The 26,137-nt window shown below is 40.1% G+C and overlaps 1 protein-coding gene across 1 annotated transcript in view; it reads right to left on the minus strand.

The window, feature by feature from the left end:
• Positions 1 to 1,048: 1,048 nt before the first annotated feature.
• Positions 1,049 to 26,137, minus strand: part of mybbp1a (MYB binding protein (P160) 1a) — a 33,406-nt gene continuing 8,317 nt past the window's right edge. Inside the window, exons 8-27 of the mRNA XM_008285929.1 lie at positions 25,608 to 25,725; positions 24,153 to 24,442; positions 23,909 to 24,016; positions 23,690 to 23,815; positions 22,329 to 22,535; positions 22,023 to 22,131; positions 21,287 to 21,383; positions 20,545 to 20,708; positions 18,584 to 18,703; positions 18,290 to 18,454; positions 17,190 to 17,363; positions 16,921 to 17,078; positions 14,021 to 14,155; positions 13,596 to 13,686; positions 11,417 to 11,548; positions 11,243 to 11,311; positions 8,917 to 9,030; positions 6,635 to 6,736; positions 6,414 to 6,538; positions 1,049 to 1,681 (exon numbers count right to left, since the gene is read on the minus strand). Coding sequence (XP_008284151.1) covers positions 1,333 to 1,681; positions 6,414 to 6,538; positions 6,635 to 6,736; positions 8,917 to 9,030; positions 11,243 to 11,311; positions 11,417 to 11,548; positions 13,596 to 13,686; positions 14,021 to 14,155; positions 16,921 to 17,078; positions 17,190 to 17,363; positions 18,290 to 18,454; positions 18,584 to 18,703; positions 20,545 to 20,708; positions 21,287 to 21,383; positions 22,023 to 22,131; positions 22,329 to 22,535; positions 23,690 to 23,815; positions 23,909 to 24,016; positions 24,153 to 24,442; positions 25,608 to 25,725 — 2,953 coding nt within the window. The 3' untranslated portion in view covers positions 1,049 to 1,332. The remainder of the gene's footprint in view (positions 1,682 to 6,413; positions 6,539 to 6,634; positions 6,737 to 8,916; positions 9,031 to 11,242; positions 11,312 to 11,416; positions 11,549 to 13,595; positions 13,687 to 14,020; positions 14,156 to 16,920; positions 17,079 to 17,189; positions 17,364 to 18,289; positions 18,455 to 18,583; positions 18,704 to 20,544; positions 20,709 to 21,286; positions 21,384 to 22,022; positions 22,132 to 22,328; positions 22,536 to 23,689; positions 23,816 to 23,908; positions 24,017 to 24,152; positions 24,443 to 25,607; positions 25,726 to 26,137) is intronic.

Below are 26,137 nucleotides of genomic sequence, written 5' to 3' on the forward strand. Positions count from 1 at the left end.
GGCCTGGAGTCTATACCAGCTGACTTAGGGTGAAGGCAGGGGACACCCTGGACAGGTCACCAGTCTATCACAGGGCCACACTTAGAGACAGACAACCAAGCACACTAACATTCACACCTACGGACAATTTAGAATCACCAATTAACCTCAACATGTTTTTGGAGCTTGTGGGAGGAAGCCGGAGAACCCAGAGAGACGCAGAGAACATACAAACTCCACACACCGGGACGCGAACCGGCGACCTTCTTGCTGTGTGGTAACAGTGCTAACCACCGACCCACCTTGCAGCCCCCAGTTGAAATCTATTAGTTTATTTTTTTGGGTGATGTGGGACCATTAAATGATTTCTTACAGTATTAAAATTAGTTTTAACATTTAAGATATTTGCAGATATTTTGACCACCAGTATTTTACCTTGATGTGTTTTTTCTCTTAGTTACACTGTGAATAGCCAAGAGAAAGGTTTTTGCTTTAATTTCTAGCAAAATGCTCATGAAACTTAACAGAAAACTACCAGAATAATCAGTAAGTTTTTCTCTCTTGCAGAGATGGATAGTGCTCAGAATTTTAAGAATACATTGTGGGTTTGTAGATTTTACATCAATAATCAATGCATGCTATTTTTTTTTCGTATTGGTAAACATCTAAGCTGCATATTTTACCTTCGTACACCCTGCAGGAGGTGAAAACTTGCATATCATATAAAGGTGAGTAAGGTAAATAAAGCCCAGGAAGATTTTTTTTCATCAAGGAAAGATGAGCTTGATCCTCAGGGTAGGACTCGTCCTATTTCTGTCACACGCTTTTTAATTTGTTCCTGGAAATCTGGGGTTTCAGTAATCTAGGGAAATCCACTGCACATGGTGAGTGCCTCACAGATTCTAGTACTTTTAGAGAAAAATATATATGTATGTTTTGAATACTTTAGGGGGTATGTTTAAATGCTGCCACTGACAGCGAGCATTAGGAGCAGTTTTATATTGCATTTGGAGGCTGAAGAGACCAAATATGCGCTTTGACCATGGTTTTTTTTTTTTTAGATGCAGCATTTTTCATTCATTTCATTCATTTATTTTCAGAGCTGATGGATTTCCAGGAAGAGAAGCATTTTTATTGTTGGAGACATTTTTCTAATCAACAGCAGTCACACATTAGAAAAATAATCTGTCTTAACTCACTTCCCACACATCAAAGATTTTCAATGTGGAACTATTTCTTAAAGAAATATATCAAAACATTATCAGAACTGAAACGGCAGACAAAAGACAAAAACAGCCCGTTTAAAAGGAAATTACAAAAGCCTGTGTGTCCATTTAAATAACCATGTCCACTTTACATTTGCCCTCCTCCCTCTTTCTTCTGTTTGGGTTTCTTCTTCTTCTTCTTCTTGGCCGGTTGGCTCTCAGACTGCATCTTGCTCTTCTTGGCTGGGTTCGGCTGTGAAGCCGTCGCTCCGTCGGCCGGTCGCTTCTGTTTAGTTTTCTTGTCTTGTTTCTTTTTGGCTTGTCCTTTGTCTGCCCCTGGTTTGTTTGTGGAGGCTGACTTGTCTCCCGCCGGCTCCAAAACAGGCTTATTACGCTTCTTACGTTTCTTCGTTTCAGGCAGGAAACCTTTCTTCTTCTTGGGAGCGTCCTGTTGGTCGGCGTCTGCGTCAGGCTTCGTCTTCTCAGCTTTGGGTTTCCTGCAAACGTGAACACACGGAAAGGTCAACATGAAGGTTGTAGAAACCAGCAACATGAAAAGATGCGACATGTTATTATACATGAATCCCGTTTTAAAGTAGTCCTGGATAAAAAGTAGTCCTGGATAAAAACTTCTAAAGAAAAAAGACAAAAAAAAACAAGTTGAAATTCTTTGGTAAATTATTTTACAAACTGAAAAAACCATCCACGCTTATTAGTATTAGCAAGCACTGAACATTTGGCCTTGCACTTTAAAATTCTCCTTAGTTATATATAAATCATATTTTTGCAGAGATTTCTGAAACACAACCGGCCTCAAATGTCCACACAAAGAAGAAAGCCCCAAACATTAATACAAAACAGCTACATGTTGTTGGACAAACATTAGATGTGCATGTAAGACACAAAAAATGGTCTTAAAGCAGCAAGTCCAAGTGGTACAAACCATTTTGACATTTATCAGCGGAGTTTGACCAGAAATGACATTACAGATATCAACGTTATTTTGACCGGTCGTTATCAAACTCAACATTCTGACGAGTCAAAACAACAGTCAGAACCCAGTGTTGGACACGTTACTTTAAAAAAGTACCTAGTTGTAGTTACTAGTTAATTCTCCAAAAAAGTAACTGAGTTAGTAACTGAATTACTCCACTACAAAAGTAACTAGTTACCAGGGAAAGTAACTATTGCGTTACTGTAAAAAAAAAAAGAAAAAGAAGAAGTTTAAATATGTCTAAGAATTTGGATTTTTGTCTAAGCAGGGTTCACAAGCCAGTTGAATCGAGTAGAACTGCATAGACAGGTTCTTACACAGAGCTTTTAATATTCACTGCATCTCAACAGACCACAACTGGTAGACATACTGTACTTCAAGAGTTTTCTTAGTAAGAAAATACATAGTTTAACAATATAACAATTAAGTGCTTTTAACTCTGTGTACTATTCAAGTATTTTCCTTAAAATAAAAGCAATCAGTTTAAATATGAAGTGCTTTAACTCTCTGTAGTGTAAATTAAGTAACTCAAACCTTCATACAACTGGTAGACATACTGCACTTAAAGTTGTTTTTTTTTTTTGAAGACAAAAGAAACAGTTTAACAATATGAAGTACTTTTAACATCGTACTAAAAATATGAATTTCTTGGACAAATCCAATTTTAGCTCTGAAACAGTCTTTCATTCATTCATTCATTCATTCATCTATCCATACATATGCTCTTTGTCGTGTTCTTGGGCGTAAGGATTTAAGCGACACATTGTAGAGCAGCTGGACGGTCTTTATTTTTTATGCTTTCAACCAAACTCAGAATCTTTTTCATCCACAACCTGCCAAGCCAACTTCAGGCACTTCCCGGTACTTCCCCTTAGCCTTTCACAATAAACTATACTGCACTAAACAGATTACACCACACTCTTTCCTCATACTCATCCATCCATGGATCCAAGCTGGAGCAGAAAAATCATCGTCTTCAACAGTGTCAGCAACGGTGTTTTTGGTCACTGGTTTTGTAGAAGCGTGTCGTTGAGAGATGCTTCATTAGATTATAGTTGCTTACAACGGATGTGGACAAACACTTTGCTCCGGGACATAATGTACACTTCCAATGTAAGTTCTTGCCTTTTACGTCAAGGGGAGGAAAGTAGTGTCTGTACTTCCACCGTGAAAACGCCAACTTTCCCTCCATTCACTCGCCATTGCTTCAGTTTACCTGCTAGTTGGGTGTGTGTGGGGCTGCTGTGTGCGTGTGTGGTGTGTGTGTGTGTGTGTGTGTGTGTGTGTGTGTAAACTGAACACTGCCTCTGATTGGCTTCCCACGAAAGCAAGAGAAAAGTGAACGGCTTTGCAGCTCCTGTGGCTGAGAGCCAAGTCGTATGACAAGAACTTCAATGAGTAGCTTCAGTGTATAACGCACCCCATTTAATTGTCAGTAACAGTAACGGCGTTGTAAATAGTAATTAGTTAGATTACCCGTTACTGAAAAAAATAATGCCGTTATTCCCATTACTGTAGAAATCTCTAATTCAGCTACAATGGCTGCAGATGTCTCAAACATCTTTATGATGACTCTGAATTGTTGCACATGACGGTGCTCATTTGCGGCTTCCTACTGGATGCTAGTTCAGGAAGGCATTTGAACAGTGTCAGCAGAAGTAATGGCGGTTTGTGTCCTGGATAAGATGGTTAGAAAATGCAGTGAAATAGAAAGGGCTCATCAGCAAAGAGCTAACGGAGAATGAGACCATCGTTTACAAGAGACTCGTGGTCAAAATTTTCTAAAACATCCAGGTTGCTCTGACGTTGAGGTAAAACATCTTGTCTTCTGCAGTTATGGCTGCAGTATCATAGTAAGATTGAAAAACAAGCTGCCTCGACTCGCCGTAGCTTCTGACGTACAGATATCTGCATTACACTACAAAACTCTAATTGAAGACACCTGCAATTACATTTTCACTGAGCAGAATTCTAGCTTGAGATTCTGCCCAGGTAAAATTTAATTTAAGATATCTACAAAGGACATTATGGATACCGTGAATTGAAGGGATAAAAAAATATCCTGAAATGCAATTATGAGTCGTCAGAATTAAACTGTAGATATCTGAAACTGAAACTCGTCAGAATTCAGCTGCAGACGTCTGCTCATCACATGCTGCAGATACGAGTAATGAGAAACCTCAGACACATGAATGCTAACAGCGACGTGATTCGTCCTCAGAGGAATGACATTGTGGATGTCTGAAATGTTCTTTTTGACCACGAAGAATTGAATTACGGATGTCTGATGCACGTCCAGTCGAGCTTTTAAATGTTAAAGCAGCTCTCCATAAATGACACGACCTCTCTAATTCATTTCAATGAGAGCATGACTTTGATGCAAAGGGTTCTGGGAAAAAGAAACGCAACACAAAGGTCTGAGTTAATGTAGCAGGTATACAGAGAACACAGTGCTGCTTGTGTTATATCATGAACTGTCCTACAGCTACAAAACAAGGAAACAGTGTTTAAATGCACTTAACTGGGCTGTAAAGTTGATCATTTATTCATTTTATCCTTTATGCATAAACATTAGCTTATATACTAACTCCCTTTTCAGAGGTGCATTTTTATTTAAAGCTCGTCTCTTCATGTAAACTTAATCACTGAGACACAACCTCCGTTTCACCTTCATGTTGCAGCCTGAGCATCACATCTTTGGAGAGACAACAGCAGCAGAAAACACCGTATCAGAAAACAGAGTGGGCTGTGCGACGGGTCAACGAGAGTTCAGAGTCTTATGAGTAGTTTATTTTTAAGTTCGACTGTAGTCTGTCGTCACGCAGGATTGGTGGGAGCGATTTGGTGTTGGAAAGCTTTTATAGGTCCAATTATCGAACCATGTAATGACAAACCAATACTTGACTATAAAATGCTTGTGTGTCTTCTGTGAGGTGACAAAGATTCCAGATTTTCTTGATGCTGCACATTTACTTCACCAACAATCAAGCAAACAGAGTCACGGGCAGTTTTTCCTCAACATATTTAAACCTTATTGGGCAAATTGTTCCTCTTTTACAGCTAGACAGCTTCTGTACATCAATATTTTGGCCGTTTTTAAGTGCAATTGGTTTTCCTGTGGACTTTTTACATGTGTACAGACGAGACTGCAGACAGAGAAAAAGTGTCGCAGTGGCTGGTTGAGACAAAGATCAATACATGTAGCGGTGCATCCTTGTGTGCAAAATAATTGAATTAAGAATGTGAGTAAAGCTGAAACTGCTCTCTTATTACAGAGGCTGTCCTGCCATCCTAATGCTCCGACACACACAGACAGAAAAAAATAAATAAATAAAGGAGAAAAGAAACAAAAAGAAAATCAGGAAGCAGAGTCATGCATCAGTAATGCAGGTTAAGACAAATTGAAAAGTCTGCGCAGCGTGACTCACGTAAGAAATGTGATTTAATGCACCAATGTTTTGGGCCGAGCCCTTCTTCAGGGTGGTAACTACGAGACAATCGTCCAGGGGGTGAATATATGCACTAATGCACAGTGGCTAGTGTTTGTGAAGTCCTGGCATCCATGAATGACATTTCATAGAAGGACAAGGGCATCAAGCATCCATCTTTACACTGATGTTCACTAAAACGGTTTCAAATAAGCAACCCAGGACCCCAAAAAGCTGTTAAATCTCAGCTCGGGTTGGACGTTCTGCCGTGTCCACCCGTAGAAACAATCACAAGGTTCTTATCTATATAGCTAATCTCGTTTCAAAACTAATCTTGTTCTGCTTCCTATCTACCTATAAATCTACGTCCATCACAAACGTACATATTCACTCCCAGGATTTATTCCTGCTGTCTGTTCCCAGATGCTCAGATCGTATTAATGTCTTAGAATCTGTTGCAAAATTGTCTGAATTTTAAAGAGCCGATGTCATGAGATGAATTCAAAGCATCTTTAAGGGATCAGGGAGCATTTAGAGGTATGTTGCATTTTGTTTGACTAACATTTTCATGATCAGTGACTCGCTCTGATAAATGGTTTTTTAGTGATTTTGTTAAGAAAACCTGCTTTTCATACCTGCTGGGAAATTTTGGGGCTCAGAAGGTTCAATACATTTTTTAGACATGCACTAGTTGGGAAATCTGATTACTGACTTGCTACAAGGATCCTGCAGAAACCTGAGTTCTCTCTTTCATTAGATTCCTGCATGAGAATCACCTCTAGAGATACAAACAACGCAGTAACTCACGTGACTCCAAAGTGCTTCATCACAGCCCAGTACGTGTCCTCCAGCTTGCCGGTCTTCTTGAAAGCGATGCTGCTGGTCAGCTGCTGCAGGACGTTCTGGAGGGAATCCAGCTCCACAGACAGCTTCTACACAGGACAGACAGCAGAGACTCAGTCTGGAATCAGACACCACATCATCTGTTCTCTCTCATGGTTTCATCTCCATACTATCAGACCGCCTACCTGAAGTCGAATGTGCTTCAACACAAACTGACAGAGCTCCAGGACTTTCACCACCTTCTCCTTCACCACTTTGCCCTCAGTTTGGCCAACGTGCTCGAGAGTCTGAGGGAAGAAGACACTGAGGTTAGACTGAGATCCACGTTTCTGTTGCCTTCATCAACCACCTGGGAGACACTGATCAGATCCATTGGATTTAAATCAGCACAGATCCCCAAGACTGACCTTATTGATCCAAATTAAAAACAAATGTCTGCTTTGTTCATTTACTGTGGTGAATTAAGGACACAAAACTGCTGCTGAGACCAAAACATCAATTGTTACATGTTGGAAACACATTACAGAGCAACTTGCAGGTTGAATTTTTAAAATAAATTTATACTTTACACTTTTTGAGAATGATGGTTTAGAATTGTAATAATTGTTGTGAGACATAAATGCAGAAATTCAGATAAAAAAGCTGGATTTTTTCCCCCCACAATGCATCACCATCTGTCACATTGTTGTCTCTGCTAGGGACACTACTAAAACTCGTACTCTTAATACTGCTTATCAATCTGTTTTGTTGTGTTTTTTTTTTTTTTTTACAGAAAAAAATGTAAACAAATTAAGAACTGAATTAGCATGGCTTCATTTCCTCTCTTTGGTACATCTCCTCTTTTTCTTTCTTCAGGTTAAATAAAAATTTGAATACAGGAATCAAGCTTTTGATTAGTTTTCCTGTAAGATAATTTATTGGGGTTATCAAACTGCAAGTGGCTTTTTAACACACATCTGCTTCAACTATAATAAAATGTGCATGCATTTATTACAAATATTATATATACTGGTCAGAAAGGCATTTCAATTTTAAAGTATGTCCAGTGAAGCTCAATGGAGGAGAAAGCTCATGAATTCAGAACTGACGTAACATCTTGTGAGAACAAACATTCAGCCCAGACTTCAAGGAACACTTTGGAGCAGTTGTGTTGTTTTGCAGTTTTGTTTCTCTCTGGGAGGGAACCGATAAGACGGGAGGTGCCACTGTTTGGCGAAGATTTGCAGAAACTTGCAATTAAGCATGTCTTCACCCTCGGCTCTCCAGAGGACACGCAGAGGACAACGAGCGGAGCAGAGGCTCTAATCATCATTTATCACAGCACGATGCAATCTCATAAGCCTTCCAGAATAATACAATTAAAACGTGAACAAGCCGAAAGCATGCCGCTGTATGAACATCTCTACTTACAGTGAAGACATGATGTGCAGCTGCAGCTTTGTGCCATTATACACACAGTAATATGACTTTCAATCAGTTCCACAAGGAGAAGTTTACAGAATGGAAATTGGGAACAGGGAGCTCTGGCAGATACTCTGAGTTTGGGTAATGAAAAAGTCGGATCAGTGCATCCCGACCAACAACCGTCCAATGACGGACAAAAAAAACCAAAAAAAAAACAACCTCAAATGTGTGAATTAAAATTTCCTTTACACCTGATTAAAATAATTTTTGGCCATGTAGAAGCAGCAAAGCTACACTCACACACACACCTTATAAAGTTGATTTCGCAAATGTGTTGGCAAGCTGTTGCCTTGTTTCCGCATCCAGCAGATGTTTAGTCACATTAGCATTAATTTCAGTCCATTATTTCCTCCCTGTTTATCTCCATTTCTGGTCTCACCAATTCCTGAGAAAAAAATATCTGGCTCTCTAGCTGCTAATGTTTTTCTCTGTTCACTTCCTAATCACTAAGCGTGTCTTTCTGCTATTTGTTGTCGGGCAGGAAGCTTTTTTTCGTGAAAGTTTGGAACAATGAGTATACAAAAACATGACATTAACCCTCTGAACAGCAAAACCTGCTGTCTGGTATGTTATCATTTAAAGGAGTGACACTATTTGCTGCCACAAAATGTAAAAACAGAGAGAATCATCAGATTTTTAACTTTCCAATGGTCCTCAAACTACTCACCTGTGATGTGGCATTCCATCAAAACAATTTACCAAAATCAACACAAATTAAACAGTTGACTCTAAAAAGATACTGTAAATAACAAATAAATCTGCACTCCTTAACGTAACAGGAAAGACATGAGTGACTCAGCTGTGACCAACTGTCACATGACAAAAATCCTGTAATTTTACACAGAGCAGAGAGGAGGACTTGATATTGCAGTGAACAATGAGTCCATAGTAGGTAAAGATCTGACAGGAGAAGCTTCTTGGGATTCAGAGGGTTCAACTAGGCAAATATCTTGAATCCCTGTTCGGTGAAGTATCCCAGCTCTGTAGAGTTGTGTTGACTCACCGCTGCCAGCTGCTCTGTGACCTTCTCACACAGCTCCGTCCACTGAGCACCGTGAAGCAGCTGCTGGACCTCCCGGCTCTGCATCGCCCGCAACACCAACACACACGCTTGACCCTAAACACACAAAGTAATATCTATAAAAAGGAAGTCTGACGTACACAGAGCTCCAAGTAGCTTTAGTTTAGTTTATTTAGAAGCTTACAAAAGTTCGTCTGAGATTGACTTTGTTGGAACTAGAATCCAGCTGATTTCATACAGCACTTTAACCTGAAGTAACTCGACTGGAGCGTCTGCTGGAGGTGACTGCAGTTCAGAAAGATGGCTTCTGGTCAATCAGCTTTCTCAGTTAAAAAAGTGGGAAAGTGAAATTCTATTGCCACAAACATTCGAGACTCAGGGAGGTTTGAAGTCTTTAAAACTGGCCTCAAGTCAGCACAACCACCACCAATTATTGCCTTTTATTTATTCTGTTTGCTGGTTGTATTTATTATCTCACACTGATGGAACTTTAGGTCTTGTGTTTTATGTAGTGCACTTGCTGTTCTGTGGTTGTTTTTTGTCTACCTGATCAGGGACAACAAACGTAAATTAAATGCTGGCTAACTCTGGTGCAATTACTTATAATTGTGCGCTTTCCCTGCGAAAATACGCAGTAAAAAGAAATGTTAAAACATCATATGTGATACTTACAGCAGTTTGTAGTTTGGTTCACAACAGTGCCAGCAGATAAACTACAATCCTTTCCTATAATTGTCCAAAAGATACCAGTGACATGGAAGTGCTGTAACTGCCTTCAAAACTGTATTTTTATAGGCTGTTTTTAATGCAGGTTTGTTTCTTATTTCAGATAAAAGAATCAGTCTGATTACTTAAATCATTGACAAGGGATTGTCTGAAATGACGGGAGCCAAGATTTCAGACTATACAAGGTCCGATCAAGAGATACTTTGGCCGCCATCCCCTTTAAAGTTGTCTCTGTGTGTGCAGCGTTACTCTGCTCCCAGTACTCCTGCAACATTTGGAAAAAATTCGGACTGCTTGCAGGTGCACATTTCTGACTCCACCGTGAACCTCAAACGTGCACATACGATGTGTCCAAGTGACAAACCTTCATGTCGAGGATCATCACAGCGACAAGGTCAACGACTACAGCCTTGGATCCAACAGTGTTAAAGACTAAAGAATTCTTTCTTAAGAGTCAGACAGTGAAGGTTGGCTTCCAACGTCTGTCTAATGTCTACCTACCTATCTACTACCTGAATCGTGGTGCATGCCACTGTGCCACACTGCTCTCATTAAAAGCTGTACTTATCAAAGGCTTCCCATGACTTCTTTCCCCCTCTCTAAAATGAAATTCCAGCTGAAGTCTGAATGTTTTGAAACAGTTTAGGAGATTTAGCAGGCTTCAACAGATTGTACTTAAAATGCCTGAAGGATGGTAGCAAAACTTAGCAGTTTTTGCTTTTTATAGATAATGCATTCATTTTGACAGCATTGTCATTACTCCTATTTAAAAAGTAACTATTTAAATGTTATGACTGTTGAAATTCAAGACCAAAACCAATAATAAATAGATTTTACGAACAGGTGCAGCCTCTGTGCTATAGAGCTCTACTGCTGTCCAAAAACAAAACAAAAAAAATCAGTGTTGGGTGACATGTTTCTTCATCACAATGAGTACCATCTCCTATTATACACTGTCCTGCTGCAGTAAATACTAAAACTGAATTAATCGACAGCAGAAAAACAAATGTATGTTTACTTCTGCTTGAGAAACTTTTGCAAGAAACTACAGAACCCAGCTGTTACAGAAAATCACTGAGCCTTTTTAAAATTGATATTGTACATTTGTGAGCTGTTTTTACAGATTTATACCTCCATTAGAGTTGGAAAGTCAGAGAGCCACTAAAAAAAAGTGTTGACTTTCCTATTTTTATGGGATTTGTTGACAAAATCATAAATACAGAATATCACCAGCGTTTTCTTTTAACACTTAAAAAGCCATATGGCACAATAATTCACGAGCTGCAGGATCCAAATTCATGAACTAAATCAGAAACAGGTCCAGTTTATTGAGAGCACAACACCAATCACGGTTTGGAAAGCACAAGTTCATTTGAGGCATAATTCTAGTAGATAGCACTGAGAAATCTTTTAATTTACTTTTGTGCCATTTAGCCCAAAGTAATGACAAGTACGTAGCCTATGTGCTGCATTTGTATTTAATCAATTTGGCAGCTTTCAGCTCGAGTTACTCCACTTTTTCCTTTTAGGTTTGTCCTTCATGATTTGGCCGCAGGATCAAAGTGTAAATAAAAATCTTTACCTGCTGATGTTCTCTGATCCCAGATGTGATGTTCTGCACTGCTGTGTCCAACAGCTTCACACATAAAACCTGCAAATAAAACACATCAGTTACCGCTGCACAGACTTTGCTTCTGTCACCATGGTGACCTGAACCAACATCTGCACGGTGATGGACATGTTCGGTCGTACTCACGGGGAACCTGGTGAACAAGTCGGTGAACATCTGAGCGGTCAGCGGACTGTTCCTCCTGCTCATGAAGGAGCTCAGAGCCTCTCTGAACACGGTGGAGACACGATCCACGTCCACATTTCCCATGAACTCAACCTGCACGCAAACAACGCAAAGAATCAAACACACATCAGGGTTCAGATTTTCTTTTGACCTTGCAGAAGGAAAGGTGTAAATAATTAAACTAGAATTCCATTGAGCTGCTTCAGTTTTTATCCACATTTTGCATAAATCTTGAAAAATCATTAGTTTGTTTTGTATTATTTGGTGAAACAGGAGGTGTCACTGTATTGATGTACATGACATAATTTATACTTTCCAATAAGAAACTCACTCTCCTCACTTAGAGACTTTTTATATTGCAGCAAAGTTCCAGGTGTATTTAAAATCCCTCTGGGTGTTGCTGATTTATCGCAAGAAAAGGACAGACGTGAGGACGCGACGACCTTCACGCAAAATCTAATCAGCTCATCCTCAAATCCAAGTGAATATTTGTGCCAAATTTGTAGAAATTCCCTGAAAGCCCTCCTTAGATACCACGTTCACAAGAACAGGACGGACAACCAGAAGACATAACACTTCCAGCCACGACAGTTACAGGCAGAGAGGCATAAAAAAATCCTGCAAATATTTCCACCAAAGTTTCCCTACGAGATATTCCAAACTTTGAACTTTAACTTGCATTTTAAACAATGTTAATGTCTTCTCTGTTATTTTATTCTCCTTTACTAGTTTTTTTCTTTCTACATTTTTTCATATTATTATTTTACTTTCCTTTAACCTGCTATAGCATATAGCGCATTATTTGTATCAACTGATATTTGTATTTTGCATTTTGTATCTTTTACTGTGTTTAACTCTCATTTTTCTGCCATTTGCTTCTCTGGTCTTATTTTCTTTCTGTTGTATTATTATCTGACTCAGTTTTCTCCCTTTTTTTTTTGGCTCAAAGCACTTTGTGAACTCTGTTTTGAAAAAGGTGCTCTATAAATAAAGTTATTATTTATGTCTTCATCTACAATGGCTAAATTCCAGCTGACAGCAGAATTAGAGCCAACTGTGCGTCTCAGTACTGTCCACTTAAAATATTAGCACACCAACAGTGGATGACAACGTGCATTTGGATTTTCTTTGGCATATATTCTGGAAATCCAGTAAAAAATTGTACTATATCTGGATGGAGGCTTGACTACTGTCACAGTGTAAAAGGGACACTTGGATAGAACGAAACCATGGTTAGTCATACAAAGGTTATTTAAAAAAAAAAAAAAAAAAAAAGAGAGACAGAGGCAGAAGCATTAGAGACAAACAAATCAAAATCTGGACAACTGAAACCAAAGCTGACTGTACTAATGAACAGGTAGACCATTTATGGATTATTTCTCCTCTCTGGTAATGAAAACAGACAGCAGCGTCTTCCTGCAGGTAACTGTGGAAACGTGCACAAAGTATCTATATATAGCGGACGCTACATATAATCAATGTCAAAATTAATTGCTAGTCGCAGCTGTAATTTGTACTTTCACAGAAATTTTCTGCAAAGACAGAAAGCTCAGAATTAAATGATCTTCTTGAATAATTACACAAGCCATACAATGTCGGAAAAAACACCTCAAAACCTGAAGATAATTACTTTGCTGTCATATAAATCAAACAATACTCACAATTAAGAAGCTGTAACTACAAATGTTCGACAACTTTACTTTTTAAAAATGACAAGAAATCTGTGTGAAGAAGACGATCTGAGTGAAAGGGGGCCACGTTATCCAGGCCACTTCCTGACCCAGTAAAAACACAGGAAAAGAGGTGGAATTTATATGGTGCAAAGCTGCAGTCAATATGAGAGAAACTACAACAGTAGCACTTGCATACAGTGTAAATATTTAATTACAGTCTGTCTACTGCCCAACCTTGTGACCTAAAAGCTAAAGAAAAGCCCAAGCTTGTACTCTGCATGACTTGTTTTGGGTAAAACTGGAGAAAAAAAACAAACACCCCACATATGCTCTTATTAGGCGACTATCTGATTGATTTCTTGGTCACACTTTCTCCTGACTATAATCCAGAGGCAGCAGCCCCCGCTGCGAGGAGGTTAAGACGAGCAAAATATAACAGAGAATGAAATCAATGAGTGTAAACATACGTCGGCTGCTGCAGCTCTTTCGGCTGCCGGATCCTCTTTGGTCTCAGCAGGAGGAGCTCCTCGCAGCACTTTGACCACATACAGAGATGCACTGCAAGGACAGTACATCATCAGCAAAACACACAATACACACATATACAGTACACACACTCATCAGAGTTAAATGTGACGATCTGCTGCCTGTCTTTGCCACATCTGATTACAAACTCAAATCTAAATGAGTGTTGGCTGAACAAAACCACCTTTCATTTTTCATCTAGTACAAATACTATTTTCCGTCGGTATCTTCAACGAATTTTTTCCATGTGACATTAGCAAAGATTCACCAAGTCATGTTTCATCACATATTCATAAATATTAAGGCGTGCGAATAAGTCAAGCATAATTTTTTAATGCAGCTCAGTCATCAGACACTAATGCTTCACCTGAAGTAGTAAAGGCAGACCGAGGAGTCGGACAGTTTCTGGGCTTTAGTCATCAGTTTGTCCAGCAGGTCATGGAGCTCCCCCTGTCTGTCGCCAGCAGTCCTGCAGTACACTTTGGACCTGCACAGTTGGTTCCTGAAAAATAAAAAACATAAAACACACACACAAAAACATTCAACATATGCATTAACTCAAAGGAAGAACCAGTTAACCAAAGACACAGAAAAGTTTGAAACTGACTAAGCAGGGTCCACTTGAGTCTTAAAGACTCTGCAGATGTTCTTGCCTGATTTTGTTTTTATGGCTACATAAAATCAACTAGTTTGGATGCAGAGCAATCAAATGATCAAAACCAACTTTCAACTTTCCCGTTAGAAGGGTACCGACAGAGTTATACTATTGAGCAGTCACCAGGCAAAAGTCTTTTGTGCAGCATGACAAAGCTATGATGCCAAAAATCATTAAATAAAGGAGAAAAAATGGAAACTTTCAATTATTTAGTTTGTAAAAATTGAGCAAACAAATTAAACTACATACAACATTTTTCCATGTGCCTACAAGTGAGACCAACGCTGCTCACACTTTTACAAACACTACAAGCTCTAGATTTTTCACATCAGCTCTACAAAGATGTTTGACCATGTTGAATGTATCTTCCAACAACTTTCTGACAACTCGCTCCTCTTTTTTCAGCCGTGCTGCATTTCTGTTAATGAGCAAGTATGTTTTGTTTGCCTTAACGCTCTCTAATTGGTTTCCATACTTGTTTTGTCTCTGCTCCGTGTAAACACTGCCTGCAGTTCAGCTGAAAGGTACCTGGGGCCTCATTTGTTATCAGTGCGTACACTGGGATTTTGACCACCGGCACATTCCAGCATGAGGTTGGAGACATATGCAGCATTTCCAGCCACCACTGAGCAGGATCAAGCCGGCAGTGTTGGATGCCATAACTCCCCTGGCCCCAGCCTACATCCAGTTCCCTTACAGCCATCACCAACGGGCCCAAATCAAACGGGGTCTTAATGCCGTCGCTGGATTCCCAAACATATGTGGAGCCACAGACTGCACTCACATTGCATTCAAAGCAGCATCACTAAACAAGCTTAATATTGCAAACAGACAAGGGTTTCATTCAATCAATGTACAGATAATTTGTGATGCGCATTTGTCGCTATCCAACGTTGTTGCCCGGTGGCTTGGAGGAATGCACGACTCATTCATTGAGCAGAACAGTGGGTCTGTGGGTCTCCAAGCAGGAGCTGCTGAAGACAGCTGACTTATTGATGAGTGTCACAGAGTGTGAGATGTTTAAGCTGGACTTAGTTTGGTTATTAAAACATGTTATCTGTCGTGATCAGGGTTATCCACTGGGTGAAAGTTCGGTATTAATTCATCCTCCTCCAGTTGCAGTCATTTCTCTTTCATGGTCTGTGATGCGTTTTTTGGAGCTGAGCTTAACGTCAACCAATTTTGCCGGCAATCTCCTCTGACCCAACAGAAATAACTGCGGTGGTTATCTTGTCCGATGCAGGATTTTTTCTTTTGCTGCTTATCCCAACATTTCACACACCAAACAATATTTTCTGGTTTGCTTAAACCTCGCTGACAATTACCTGGATTTCAGTTTCAGAAAAGTTCCTCTTTTTCGCCCTTTTTGCTACAATGATGACGACAGGTGAGGAAAAAATAAATCTTCACTTGCTTATAAAGAGGTGTGTTGTTGCCCTACATGGTGACTTGGAGGCGTTTCTGAAGGCAACGTGCACGAGCACTGAGGTTAAGAACAAGTGGGATTTATCAACACTCATGTGCGTACGACCCCCGTACGTACGTTTGATAAATACGGATTTATTTGTACTTACACACACTCTAAATTTCATGCGTACGACAGAATTTAGAACCCTTTCTATGCACTGGCCCCAGAATTTTAGTCTTGCGACTGTTGAGCACAAATGGATTCTCAGATGTGCTGAGGACAGCAGAATGTTTAGTTGCTTTTTTTTTAATAGAATATGGTACAAACATATTATTTTGGGGGAAAACTGTCAAATGAGACATGTAGAACAAAAATGATTTTCATGAAATATCACAATTTCAGGTTTATAATTGTTCAGTTCTGATGGTTTACTAGCACCACAAATCCTCTTTCTCAAATATAATTTTATATAGTGTGATACAGTAAATTTATTGGAAATAATGAGTAAGTCTGCTTTTGTTCACACCAGCAAACTAAATACAAGTAATAAGAGTACATACTACCGATGCAATAATCATAAAAGTCCAATATTGACACGAAACAGTCCTCATTGATTTGCAAACGAGCCTACCAATAAATGACTACAGGACAGATCCCGCTGGAAAAAACAAAAAACGCTTTACTGTTAATCATCATATCATCAATCCCTATTACACCGTGCTCACAGAAAAGGTAAGCTTTTACACTTGCTTTTCCAAACATCTTTTGTGAAACCTACATTTGTGCACAGAATGAGATGCATTTTACACTCACAATTTAAAATATATACCAAACCAGCACCAACAGTCTTTCTTGAACCACTAATGGAAACCATATCAGCTGAATTAAAACTGGACTGTATTTTGATGCAACTGTGGCAACGTTACTGGTCCTTTGCTGACGCTTATTTAGTTGTTCTTTACTTATGCAGACAACAAAACCATCAGAAATTCTTGGTATCTCCAACTTTGACTGCTGACTGAACACCAGCAGTTTAGAATTTAAAAATTTTGCGCATATATGACAAAAAATCTAAGCGAAGGACGTTACAGTACCGCTCATAACATTTCACAGGTGAATCGAAACACTGGAGATAAATGCTCAGCACCAGACAATTCTAGAAATAATTTAAAGAAGTCCTGAATCAGTCTACTGGTGTTTTTACCTGAAGATGTCTGCAGCTCTGCGGAGGAAGTCCTGCTCCTGCTGGTCGCTGTTGGAGCTCATCCCTCGGTCGATGAGCGTGAGCAGAGGCTCCACCAGACCGAGCACCAGAGGGCTGCCGGCCTGCCGAGCCACAAACACTTCAACCAGGTCCAACACCTGCAGCAGCCAAATAGAGACAGGGAATAGTTTTGGGGTCAGTGGAAGGTGTCATTTTTTACTGAGCTGTTTTAACCTTTTCAGTCCTTTAGAAGGCAGAAGATAACGAACCTTGATCTTAAACTCTCTGACCAGCGTCCTCTCTTTCTTTAGTTTTGTCTTCTCGTCCGTCTTGGCCTGAATTCTTTTCTTCTGCTCTGAGAACAGCGCTGCCAGACTCTTGTCCAGCTTCATCATGGCTTCATCGTCCATGTCTTCATCACTGCTGCCGTCCTCCTCTGTGGCCTGAATATGAAGCACAACAGTGAACTCGTTACTCTGACAGTCTAAGGTTGCATTTCTGCTGTGGAGGCGACGGCGACCTGACATCTGTGATCTGTTCTTAATTTGTTCATAGTAACTTAAAACGAACTATTCCAGGATAACATAACAAACCTTCATTGTTCTATTTCCTACGTGTTCACAGAGCTGCAGCTACGTCCAGTAACGACTATTTGTGGTTGCTTTGGTGAACTCTGAGTTAACGGCACGGTCAAAGCTGTTGGAAACCTGCTGTCTGTAGAGGAAAGTCATTTAACGTTTCTGCCCTCAAAAACAGATCTCAATCTCTGCGTGATTAAAGCGCAAAAGGAGAAAATTGAGGACTACAACTAACTCTGACAAGCACACAGATATCTGTCCATACAAACAGCTGTTGAGACTGAAAGGTGTGCTGATAAACTGATCTCTGTCACTGCATCTGTAAAATCTTTTCACCATGAAACTAAACAAATGCTGCTCCCGGTAAAGTCTAAGATCAAAAGATTTGGGCTTTTTTTTGCCATCTTTGCTCTCTTAATGGCTGATACGGAATAAAAACATCTTCAGTTGCAGCAGTTTTTTCGCCACTTGCACACTGTGGTCAAATGGTGTTGGTATCCCACTGACGTTTTCTTAATGCCATTGTCACGCAAAAGTTTGAACACAAAAAAAAACACACACACACACACACACACATAGAAAAAACATGCCTGAATTTCATGATCACATGTCAGACTTATTTTTAATAAAACTACAGGAAAAAATGTGTTAGTATGTTGTTTCTTCTATGAATTATAATCAAACACGGTGACTGAACTCTGGAGGGGCTCAGTGGTTTCTTTGCCTTAAAGAGAAATTCATTTAAAAACAGTAAAGTTAGACCAGAAGGTGGCGACAGGCCAAACACGTACCAGAGCGTTCTGATTCTGGAGAACCTTCATCAACTCAAGGCGAAAATTTCCGTCCACTTCTTCCTTCTCCATCTCCTCCTCTTCATCATCATCCTTCTCCTCATCCATGGCTTCGTCTTCTGCTTCCTCATCAGAGTCATCGTCAGATTCATCGGACTCATCATCCTGGGTGACACATAAACTCATAATTTAGAACATCAGCATCAAGATAAATAAGCAAATAAAAGACAAGCCAAATGAATCTGGGTAGAATTCAATACATGAGACAATAAGGACAAGAAGACAAGAGCTGACCTCCATCTCCTCATCTTCCTCGTCATCCCCCTCTTTTGGTTTCTTCTTCCGCCTTTTGTTTGTGTCATCAGTGACGACGACAGCACCGTCCTCGTCATCCTCCTTATCTGGGTCCAAAACCTACAAGAGCATAAAACGGCATAATTACAAATCATAAGCTCCCAGTCAATACCTGAACTAGGAGACCCTGTAGAGCAGTAGAGATTTGATCAGCTAACAAACAAGAAATTGGTCCAGTTCAGCATTTCTCTCTTCTTTTTCTTGCTTCTTTAATCTTTAATAAAAAAAAAACTCATCCACTTGAGCTGTCTATCCTGAAACTCGACAGCAGGTTTGAAAGGCATTTTTTAAAAATTTAAAAATATCTGCAAAAGTACATCATTTATCTGAGCCAGAAAGTGCAAAGACAGAAAAAATTGTCCAATTCTCAGCTTTCCAAACGTCCTTGAATGTATTGTGTGACATTAGAAAAAATATATTTCATGAAAATCACTTCACTCCGCATACAAAATTCACCAAAAGTAAACCTTTTACAGCAACCAGATTCTGTAAAAAAACAACAACAAAAAAAACACTATTGAACCATGAATTGCTGAGCTGCAACTAACACGTGACAAAAAATCTGTAGCTTTTCTGTTGAAATGCAGGCAGTGTTCACACAGAGCAGAGAGGAGACGACAAGAGATTTACTGAAAAATAAAACATGCTTGATCAGTTAAAAAAAATGCAGCATGGCTAAAAAAATCCATACTATTTGGCCTTTGAAGATACATTCAGCACGGTGAAATATTTTTCTAGAGTTGATTTGCAGAGCAGTGTGAAAAATTAGTGTGTGTAAAGGTTGTAAAACTGTAAATAGTCCTTGTCAAACAGCTGCAGCATGTGGAGCCTCCACTTGGAAATATTCTGAGAATATGTATTCCAGTTTGTTTTTCATATTTTTGTAAAACTAGAAAATTCAACCTTAGTTTTTTAACACCACTTATGGCATTATAACTGTGTTATACCGCACATTAGACATTTCTGGAGTCTACTCATGATTGTTCTGTTTCTAGAGGTGTGGGACTTAATACTGCAGTGAAAAATTAACCCACAGTGAGTGAAAATATTACAGGAGCAAAAAAAGACCAGAAACTGCCTGGGGTTCAGAGGGTTAAATGTCAGGATTTAAACAATATAACACAAAGCCCTCAACAGATAAGATTGGTGACGTTCTATATTTATCTTATTGTCAAAAGATCTTATATAAAGACCAAGAGAAGCAAAAGCTCAGGCTTTATACATCTTATTGCTTTGTGGCACAAACCTTCACTTCAATAAAAAACAAGCCTTAGCTTTACACTAAGTAACATATTTCTTTGCTGCCAAACACATTTTACTGATGCTAGAAAAACTCACTTGAACACCAAACATGTGTTAATCCACAGGTCAAAATCATCCCCAACATCTAGAAGTTTTAATTCTATTTACTTGACAGTACTGATGTATATTTCTTGTTCATTTTTCTACATTTTTTGGCACTATTTGCTATTTGCTTGCTGTAACACTGCAAATTTCCCAACATGTGCTTATTAAAGGCTTATCTTGTTTTATCACCATGAGAATTGTGAATTTCCCTAAACGAATAAAGGGTACAAGATCTGGCTAAGACTTCCAGTCAGTGGTCTAATTTCTTATTAGAATTATGTTTATAGAAAAACATCCCAGGTCTACACTTGTATCTTGAACAAACTTGTTGTAGAATAAATGTCACTTACGGGCTACCGCTTTAGCTCACCTGGTTGAGCTGGCGACCCATGAACAGGGGCTATAGTCTCTGATGCAGTGGCCAGGGTTTGAATCCCGCTCATGGCCCTGTGCTGCAACCCCTTCCCCCATTCTCCTCCCCCACTTTCCTGTGTCTCTCTCAACTGTCCTCTTAAATAAAGGCAATAACTTTAAAAAAAAAAAAAGTTACTTACATCCAAGATGGCGGTGAGGGCGGCTGCAGTAACGTGTGGGCAGATCGAGGAGAAGACGGTTTTGCAGACCTGCCTGATGTGTCGACTCTGTTGCGACAGCAGAGACAACAAGATGTCCACCATCACCTCCACCCACTCAGGCTCCTCCTCCTCCTGCTCCGTGGCTGCATCCGAAACACATACGATTTTTTTTAACCCATTTGTAATCAAAATATCTTACATGTCTAAATAACACATTAAGCTGAAATGACCAACAGCTGGCTCTCTACACATTCAGTGAACATGCAGCAAAATGAAGTTAACATTCACTCTCCTTTTAGCTCCACTTTTGGTCTCCACCAACTCAACAGACATAACTGGCTCTTCAGCTGCTAAATACTCTGCTACGCTAACCAGCTAGCTGCTAACTTTGCCTAAAACCTAAATCTTATAGTTTACAAGATAAAACTGACGTGTGACCTAATTAAACGGACCTGATTTGTGTTATTTTGTGAGCTTTAAAGGAGCTGATGGGCAAGCTTTTGAACTACCGACAGACTTCTGCTTCCTGCTGATTCAAACCTTTGAAGTATTGAGAAAGTAATCATCTTGTGGCTCTACTTGCATAATAAAACACAGAAATGAGAGTGGTTTTGATCCTCTCATATGCCTCTTGGCAAGAAAGTGTGTTTCTTTTTATATGTGAGATGAAATGAGGAAAACAGCAGCATCATCATCATCGTTGTCATATTTGAGGCCTCACTTGATTTCTTCTTCTTCTTCTTCTTGGCCTTCTTCTCCTGAGCTTTGTCCATACAGCTCTGCAGATCTTTCATGATGTCCAGCAGTTCTTCAGGGTCCTACAAGAGAACAGTAACATGAACATAAGGAGAACAATAACATGAACAAATGGATGTCCCTATCTCATCTCAAAGATCAGGATCGGAGCAGGTCAAGGCATTTGTTAACCTGAGCCTGAACCTTAGTTTACATCCATCATCCATCGGGGGCGTAAAGGAAGAGTGCAATTTGCGTTAGGATGCTAAGGATAATCAATCAATTGAAAACGCAAATTGAGAACAGTGGACATGTGTCCGGTATTTTAGTTAACAGATGCACTGTAGGGTATTTAGCATCACAGAAGTCTTGGTCATGGTTGCCCATTAGTTAAATCCCCACAATGCTCACTGCTTGCCAATACAGAACTGCCTTGAGTCTGAATGCCTGCATTCTCTGGTTGCTACATTATTAAACAGTAAGAGGCTCCACCTGGTGACACAACCAGGTACTACAACAAATCCGCAGCACATTTTCTGACATGCATGTACAAAATACAGGTTTACAGGCATTCCAGAGCTATTCAGTTGTCAAGCATATACACTGGATTGATTTTAATACTTTAAAATAGGTAAATGGTATCGGATTGCGGCTCCACACTGGTAGATAATAACTATTCAATGACTTGAGTTGGATAACAGCAGTGTGATAGTGTGTCTTACCTTGAACAGGTGCATGCCAACCAACAAGAAGAGCTGCTGGAAAGCATTGCTCTCTGATGATGGGCCTTTTTTTGCTTTCTTTTTCAGGTTTGCTACAGACTCCAGCATGCTGGAAGAAAACGTAGATTCAGAGCAATCAAACATGTTCCTGCCACGTTTGAAATCAACTGTGACAAAGACCTTTTTATTAACTTGCAAGTGCATGGAAATGTAACGATTGTGTCATCATAATGTAAAAATTATGGCCAAATCTGCAAAAAAATAGGCTTTCAGAGACTATACTTTGAGGAGATTCTGCTGTCCTACCTGTCCCAGGCCTGTCTCTGCTCAGGGCTGAAGGGATGGCTGCTCTGAACGCATTTCGGCTGGTTAAGCAGGACTTGTGCGTACTGGACCAGGTGGTAGATCCACATGTTGCCATCAGATGTGACACCCAGCACCCGCTTCTGGTTTATAGCTGCACCTTCAGCAGAGTCGTCGGCGAGCGGCAGGTGGTGCATGGACAGCAGGAGTCTGGATGAAGGACAGACAGGAGACAGTGATATAGCAGAGGTCACACTTTAACAGTCCGAACATGGTTCTGCTCTGGATGCAAAGAGGATGTCCGACTCATACTCCTCTCTGGTCTGTTAGAGACGTATTTCTGCAGATTTAAACAGTGTGGCTGGACTGAAAACCTGAGCAGCTGTTACAGATGAGTGTTGGGTGTCCTTTACATATCTAACCTGTAAAACATCCTTATCGACTGAAGTCATATGTATTTAACAAATCGATCATCAACAAAGGGAAACTGCAATGTGGCAGCAGCAATTTACATTTAACGAAACACACAAACAACACGATTTCAAAATTACTTACTCAAAAAACTTTCCCAGCGTCACATGAACACACTATCTCTCAAATCAACCTACTCTGATCATTTTAATTAAACTAAAGACAAAACTGAGCAGAATTTGACATCATGAAGGTTTACACTTTATCATCGAGCTGCAAACTGTAATAAATAAGACGAAATGTTAGAGCAGCAGCGGCACTTTGGGAAGCTTGAGGTTCAGTTTAAAGCGTCTCTGTGTAAAAAAAGAAATAAAGTGTGTTTAAAAGTTAAAAATCTGTACTCTATCTCTAGATGAACTAAATCAGCCACATTGCACTGAGTGCCTTCTACCTGATAGCATAAGAGGCCAGTCATTGCAGCATATTAGACCATTTTAACCTGCTATTTCATGCTGAAATGAAAATACAAAATGCACAAAAACCACTAATCCAGACAAAACAAAACTTCAGTCTAGTTTGCTCACATCCGTCTCTGTGTACTTTGGCAGTTCGTTAAGTGTATAAAAAGTGTGTGATGTTGTGATCTCACTTTAACGCTGCTGCACACAATGTCTCACTTTCATCCTGTCTCTTCCTGTTTGTAATCAATCATAACACACAGTTGATTTTCATCCTAATGAAGCTCATTATCAGGCATTTCTTGGCGACATCTTTGTGACACCAGAGAACATAAACAAACACAGAAGTGTTTAAGTTCTGCGTGAACTGTTGTCAGTCACCAGAGTGTGATCTCTCCACCTGATAACGTGGTTTAAAATCACCAAAACAGTCTAATTAATGTGCCGCCCTGTTCAGTACATTTATAAGACGTCTGTTAGATAGAAATTTCTCACCCAAAGAACGAATTGACTAGCACTCCTCTGGTTCTTTCATCCAATGGGACAGAAAGCTTCTCCTTTGTCTCTGCGATATCAGGTGAAGCCTTTTTGGTGCTGAAGAAAGCGTGGAAAAAGACAAACCTGGAAAAGAAGCAACACAACTCAAGCTCAAGACTTTCTCCTCATCAAAAACTGAGACTTTTGCATTGTTCTTCAACCAGAGAGAGCTCTCACCGGGCCACATCCATGATGAAGTCCTCCTGCTTCTTCACCTGGTGGTTGTCAATGATGGAGGAGAGCCGAGCAACGATCCACTTCCTCAGGCGAAACACATCATTCTCACTAAAAAAGAAGGAAAATAACATTTACATTCATACAGTTTTCATACCTGTATCTTTCTGTCCAGCATCACCAGACAGGACATTCATTCAGCTAAACAAACAAACAAACAAACAAACAAACAAACATGTACACTCACTGCGCCCTCCCCTCCTGGTTGTTTTTCTGGTTGCGAGTGCTGAAGTCCAGCAGTTTGTCCAGCTGAGGCTCCAGGAACATGTTCTTCAGCCACTCCACGTAGCCGTGCAGAGCTGCAGGCTGCAGGTGCTGCACCACCCTCCACACCGACGGCACCACCGGGTAGCCCTGGTTGGTCAGCGAGGAGAAGCCCAACATCACCGCCAGCTGTTTGTCTGAGTCCTCACAGCCCTGCAAGAAGTTAGACACGTAGTCGTCCATCTCTGGGGCCAGTTTGAAGCGGTCGGGTTTCTGGGAGAGAAAAATGAGAGAAGAGATTGATATTAGCTGTGTATGCATGATTACTGGTTGGAGGAACTGCAGACGAGATAAAACTTCACACTCCAGGATGGAGCAGTAACCAATATACATGCATTCATATTATATTGCTTCTGCTGCAGTGGTAAACTGCTGGATTCCCACAACAAAAAATGGAAGAACGGTGGTGAATTCAGCTAATCTCCACTTTTCTATTCCTTCATTCCTGTCTGCTCTGTGTGAACACAGCCTGCAGTTCAGCCCAGTTAACAGAAAAGTTGCTGAATTCTTGTTGTGCAAGAATATTAATGTTGTGTTGAGTCACTTATAACTTTATGGTTGGAATACAGGATTTTCTTTTTTTAATTTTTTTTTTACAGAATCTGGTTAGAGATAACTGTTTGTTTTTAGTGAATTCCTAATGATGATGGTAAAATATCATGATTTTAAGCTTAGATTTGGAGTAGTTCAAAGACCGCCTAAAAGTACATAATCTGATGAGTCTGTCTGTTTTCACATTTTCTGAATGCTTTTCAAACCCACAACGTAAGAACCTACAAATTTAGATACATTTATCTGACAAACTTAAATATTAAGGAGAGGATGTTTAGGTTGTTGAGTGATGAAAAATCTCTTTCCATGGTGTTTTTCATCCTCTGATTTAAACTGTTTTTACATTACCCAAGATGTAATTTTCCTGGGATTTTATGCTTTGCAGGAGTTTGTTGGGTCACTGTTGGCAGGACAGCAGGAAGCCATCCATTCATCCATCCATTGTCTATACACCGCTCAATCCTCACTAGAGTCGCCTATCCCAGCTGACTTAGGGCGAAGGCAGGGGACACCCTGAACAGGTCACCAGTCTATCACAGAGCTACACTTAGAGACAGACAACCAAGCACACTCACATTCACACCTACGGACAATTTAGGATCACCAATAACCTCAACATGTTTTTGGACTGTGGGAGGAAGCCGGAGAACCCGGAGAGAACCCACGGTACATGGGGCATGCAAACGGTGCCCCCACCGGGACACGAACTGGCGACCTTCTTGCTGCGAGGCAACAGTGCTACTAACTGCGCCACCTTGCAGCTTGGGGAAGCCAGAGAGCTAGAAATAAAAGCACATGTTGAATAAAGCCAGATGGTTACACTGACCTGAGCCGTCACCACGTGTTCTCCGTAGTTCATCATCACCTCTCCAGACAAAACCTCCTTCAGCTGAGATAGAGACAGCAGCGGCAGAGCGCTGCCCAGCAGACGGAAGCTCAGGAAACTGAACACAGACAAGACAGCGGTTAGCAGAATGTAATTAACTCGAGGAAAACTGGGCATTATGGCACGTAATACACACGGGGTGTGATGGATTAAAGGTAAAGGAAGAATAAAAGATGCAGATAATTCTATAAAAGGAAGAGATTCTGGAGTGACAAGGCTCTCCACCACCATCATCAGTGTTATTTCCAGTGATCACTTAATGGTTTCCAACAACAAAACTTAAATCTACATGAATGCATTTGTCTGGCCACTTGGAGGCAGCACAATAAGCTCTAAACACAACACATCGCATCAGACACAGTGAAGATTTACTGGTTTAAATCAAAACCTGAAGCCTGTTGCACCAGCTGGCTTTAAGTCTTATGTAAAATCAACACCAACAGCTGAATTTTAACAACTTCGTTTAACAG

This window comes from Stegastes partitus, unplaced genomic scaffold, assembly GCF_000690725.1.
Source record: "Stegastes partitus isolate 25-593 unplaced genomic scaffold, Stegastes_partitus-1.0.2 Scaffold423, whole genome shotgun sequence".
Classification (NCBI taxonomy): Eukaryota; Metazoa; Chordata; class Actinopteri; family Pomacentridae; genus Stegastes; species Stegastes partitus.